The 5,031-nt window shown below is 35.2% G+C and overlaps 1 protein-coding gene across 1 annotated transcript in view; it reads right to left on the reverse strand.

Moving 5' to 3' along the window:
* SANBR (SANT and BTB domain regulator of CSR) overlaps positions 1-5,031 on the reverse strand; it is a 67,983-nt gene that overhangs the window by 43,032 nt on the left and 19,920 nt on the right. The window contains 2 exon segments of the mRNA XM_006172111.3: positions 1,067-1,227; positions 3,366-3,424. Coding sequence (XP_006172173.1) covers positions 1,067-1,227; positions 3,366-3,424 — 220 coding nt within the window.

Genomic DNA, 5,031 nt, shown 5'->3' on the forward strand with positions numbered 1-5,031 from the left:
TTTCCCTGTATATGAAGACCTGTCTTAATAACTTTTTAAGAATTGTCAATTTTTACTTATAATTATTATTTTTAACTCAAAAAGAGAGAGACAGGGCAAGTGAGAAAACAAGCCACCAAGTCTGGGACTTAAACCATGGTCAGCCACGTGGCAGCCCAGCACCTTAACAATCAGGCCACCTGCCATCCCATTTTAATAATTAAAAAAAATTATTTAAATAACTCTTAATAACTTTTTAAGAATTGTCAATTTTTACTTATAATTATTATTTTTAACTCAAAAAGAGAGAGACAGGGCAAGTGAGAAAACAAGCCACCAAGTCTGGGACTTAAACCATGGTCAGCCACGTGGCAGCCCAGCACCTTAACAATCAGGCCACCTGCCATCCCATTTTAATAATTAAAAAAAATTATTTAAATAACTTACTGTTATTCTTCAATTTGACCAGAGAGAGAGAGAAACGGAGAATGAGAAAGCAAGTTACCAGGTCTGGGACTCAAACCACGGTTGACCACATGGGAGTCCAGCACCTCAACCACCATGCCACTTGCCAGTCCCTGTCTTTTTTTATTTTTTTTTTTGGAGAAGTTTTTGCTATACGGTGTGTGCGCTCACCAGAAAGACAGAGACAGAGAGACAGAAAACGAGAAATCATCCCCCAAGGAGGATGGCCACATCGCAATCCCTTCTCCATTCTTCTCTTGGGATCTTGGGCACGCACGCACACGTGTCCAGCGTCAGTTTCAGTTTAAGCCACTGGGTCCAGGACTCGAACCACAATCGACTACATGGGAGTCCAGCAACATAGTCATTATGCCAACTGCTGGTCCCCTGGCCCCTGTCTTAATAATTTTTAACATAATTCACTACTAACATATGCTCATATATTCATTATAAAAATAACTAATAATTTTTATCTTGACTGATGCTGTATAAATTTTACTTCACTTAAAAGAAAATAAAAATATATTTCTAGATCTATTCTAAAAATATAATAGTTCACAAAAATGAAATAACATTTTTTTTAATAACAACATTAGGTTTAAAGTTAAATTTTAAAAATTACCTTCTAAATTTATCTTTCTTATCTTTTAAATCATCAACTTCATTATGTGTGAATAGATCAGCTATACGTGTAAGAAGATTTGCATTAATACAGTTCATGTTGCATGGGGTAGCTACTATGGCATTCATGTTTTTATGGCAATACTGAATACACTGTTCAACCTAAAAAACAGAACAGAAAATGAATGTTGAAAATAGTAGCATGGGGTTGGTCCAGTAACCTAGTAACAAGATCCAGATCCCACACAACCAACCACAATTTGAATCCTGTTTCCAGTGGCTTGAAAAAATGTGTGCGTGCACTCAAAGTCCTGACGAGATAAAGAAATGGGAGGAGAAGGGATTATGGCATGATCGCACCTGTAAGTGGAGGCTTTCTCTCTCCCTCTCTTTCTCTGTCTCTCTCTGGTGAGCACATGTGTCCTCTGGCAATGAAAAAAAAAAAAAGAAAGAAAGAAAATAGTAGCATGAAGGATAATGTTATAACATACCTGTCAGAGATTAAAATTTATTAGAAGCCTAACCCATGTACTGGCAGGCACTAATTGGCTTGTGTCTATTTGGATTAATCTATGCTCTTCCAAAGTGGTCCTGCAAGTCAATTTTTGTAAAAAACAAATGTCCAGACTTAGAAAAATTATTTTAAACTGTTTTAGAACATTTCACACAATAATGCTTCTTTATGGTTATGACAGGTATAAATCTGTCTATAAACTAAAGTGTACAAGACATGTCACTTCTTATAATTAAATTTATGTTATAATTTTAAGGCTCCTGCTCCCTGGGTGACAGAAACAAAATAACAGTCATTTCATCATTTTCTCTGTTGTGGTGAGTTCACTCCTTGACTTTCTTACCCTCTCCCCAACCTGAGGAATATTTATTTGCTTTCAATGTAAAGAGAGGTTAATAATGTATTTCTCCAAATATTCTGCTTATGGCATAAAAATAATCCTTTAAGGCTTAAATGTCAAAATTCAAAGGTTAAGGTCTGTTCTTGATATCTTTTTTTTTTTTTTTCTGTAGCCCTTTCCCAAAGCAATTAATACCAACTGACTAAATAGGGAGGACTTAAAGAGAAGAAAGTATATGGAGAACTAGTAAAACCCCCCAAAAATCAAATAAACAAATTTTACATCTACTAACACAGATGTGTAGCAAAGGTGTATTCTGCCCTGTATTGACAGTTTTATCAGAAGTTAAAAGAAATATTTGTTTAAATATTAACCATAAAATATCAATTGTGAGGGCTAGCAGGTGGTGTAGAGGTTAAGGCACTAGATCCCACATGGCCAGCTTTGCAGTTCAAGACCCAGAACTGGCAGCTTGAGAATCACACCAGGCACATATGTGTGCATGCCCAAAATCTCAGGAGGAGAATGAAGAGACTGCTGCATGGCCATTCCCCTTGGAGGGTGATTTCTCACTCTTGCTCTCTCTCTGTGTCTCTCTCTGGCAAGTGCATGTGCCCGATAGCAAAAACTTAAAAAAAAAAAAAAAGTTAAAAATAAATAAATTTTAAAAAAGAGAGAGTCAGTCAGAAAAGGAGACTGGGGCATGATAATACTGCAATGCCTTCTCCACTATTTCTCCATCCTCTAGGGATTTTGGCCACCACTCCCAAGTACCCAGCATGTTTTTCAAGCCACTAAGGTCAGGATTTCAACCTTGGTTAGCCATGTGGAATCCAGCTTTCTTAATCACTAGGCTATATGGCTGGCCCTAAAATAATTTTAATGATAAAGAAATATATTATATTTTTAAAAAGTAAATATATTTAATGTTATAGCTCTAAGTGTATATGTATATATTAAGCTTTTATGTTTCATCAGCTACTCTTCAACATAGACATTAGCTTCTGTGACACATGTGCAAAATCATATTAATATTTGGATATTTATTCTTCATTTACTGAACTATAAGTGAAAGACACAAATAAATAAAATGTGTTAAAAGAAATTACTTAAATAGCAAAACAAATATATACCAATTAATTTTCATTTAATTTGATTGCAGGGAAAATTCCTTTTTGGGTTGAAGTTAATTCTGTTTAGTTTCATCTAATGTCATGGGCTACTTCTTGAGCATTTAATGCTCCTTTTCAGGCATAACATCCCAATGATACACAATAATCTTAACCCTTTTCTAATAGACCAAGTACCTCCAAAGGCAAACTTTATTCTAATATAATCTCATTTCTGAATTAACAACTATTTTAGTAAAGTATCTTAGAATGGTCTTAAAGGAAAAACTAGGTATAAATAAATGGAAGAGCTTGAATTTAAAAAATTAATACTTACTAATGAATCCATTTTCAAAAATTCTGAGGATATAAGAATTGAAATGACATTTGCTGGCTCTAAGAAAGAAAGAAAATGAAAAAAAAAGTTAAAATTTCCTTTGATTTGTACTTTAATCTCCTCAGAATAGGCTCCTTCTCACTATAAAAAAAATGTTACTTCGATAAAAACAATTCAATGTAATCTTACTATATCATGTGGTTTATTAATCTAAAACTTGAAGTATAGAGAAGATGCACAGTAAATTTGCCCTGGAATTAGATTTATATCAAGTAAAAAAAACTGTAGCTAAAGATATGACACATGCAAACTTCTCCTGAACTAAACCAGGGAAAAAGATAACGAAGATTGAGAATATAATTCATCACAAACAAAAGTCACAAGGAGAAAATTTTTAAACAACTAAGAGTGGCTATGGCCAGCCATTGGTAGCACAGTGGTAAAATATCACTCTGTGGGGGCTGGTAGGTGGCATGGTGGTTAAGGGTGCTGGATTATCACATGGCCAACCGTGGTTTGAATCCCAGACCTGGTAGCTTGCTTTCTTACTTTCTCTTACTCTTCTCTCGCTCTGTCCCTCTCTGGCCAAATAAAAATAAAGACAGAAAAAAAAAAAAAAAGAAAGAAAAGTTAAATAAAAAATAAATAATAAATAAAATAAATAATCCTTTAAAAAAAGGTTTAAAAATAGATGTATCACTCTGTGATGCTGAAACCACATGGGAAAGTTCCAGGTTCCCATTCTGAGGTTTCTGCACATGCTGGGCATTCTTTATTTATTTATTTATTTATTTTGAGAGGTTTTTGCTATAGGGCTAGTGCACTCATCAGACAGACAGAAACAGAGAGATAGAAAGCGAGAAATCACCCCCTGGGGGGATGGCCACGCCGCAATCCCTTCTCCTCCATTCTCCTCTCGGGATCTTGGGCACGCACGCACACGCGCCCAGTGTGAGTTTAAGCCACCGGGTCTGGGACGCGAACCGCAGTCGACTACGTGGGAGTCCAGCGACATAGCCATTACGCTAACTGCTGGTCCCATGCTGGGCATTCTTATGACCCTGGCTGGATGAGGTAGATTTTAGTATGAAGACTGCTGGGGGTGCTCCTCTCTTTCTCTCTCATGAAGAAACAAACAAATGAGCATTTGTTATTAGTAAAAGTTACTTTTAGAAGAGTTCAATGCTTATCATGAACAAATATTTAATTTAAAAAGATTATGAAAGGTAATAAACATATTTACTACTACAGAAGAGTGCATTATTTTCTTGGGGCCAAGAGGTGGTGTGGTGGTTAAGGACGGTTCGAGTCCTGGAACTGGCAGCTTGCTTTCTCACTTTCCTTCTCTCTTTCTTGTTCGCTCTCTGATCAAATTAAAGAAACAAAAAAAAAAAAATAAAGTTAAATAAAATAATTCTTTTTTAAAAAAAGAGTTAGTTATTTCCTAAAAGTATACTGAGTGACCTTCAGACATATGGATAGGAAAAGGAAGATGTAGCCTAATACTACAGCTTTGGTAAGTCTGTTATTCCCCCATGAGATATATTTAAGAAAAAGAAAAAAAAAAAAAAACACAACAAAAACACCTGAGTTTCCACCATTACATTACTAAGACAATCCTAATATAAGATCACACAGTGATTAAAATAAGTAATCCCAATCTTTC

The sequence above is a fragment of the Tupaia chinensis genome, unplaced genomic scaffold (assembly GCF_000334495.1).
Source record: "Tupaia chinensis unplaced genomic scaffold, TupChi_1.0 Scaffold000341_1, whole genome shotgun sequence".
Classification (NCBI taxonomy): domain Eukaryota; kingdom Metazoa; phylum Chordata; class Mammalia; order Scandentia; family Tupaiidae; genus Tupaia; species Tupaia belangeri.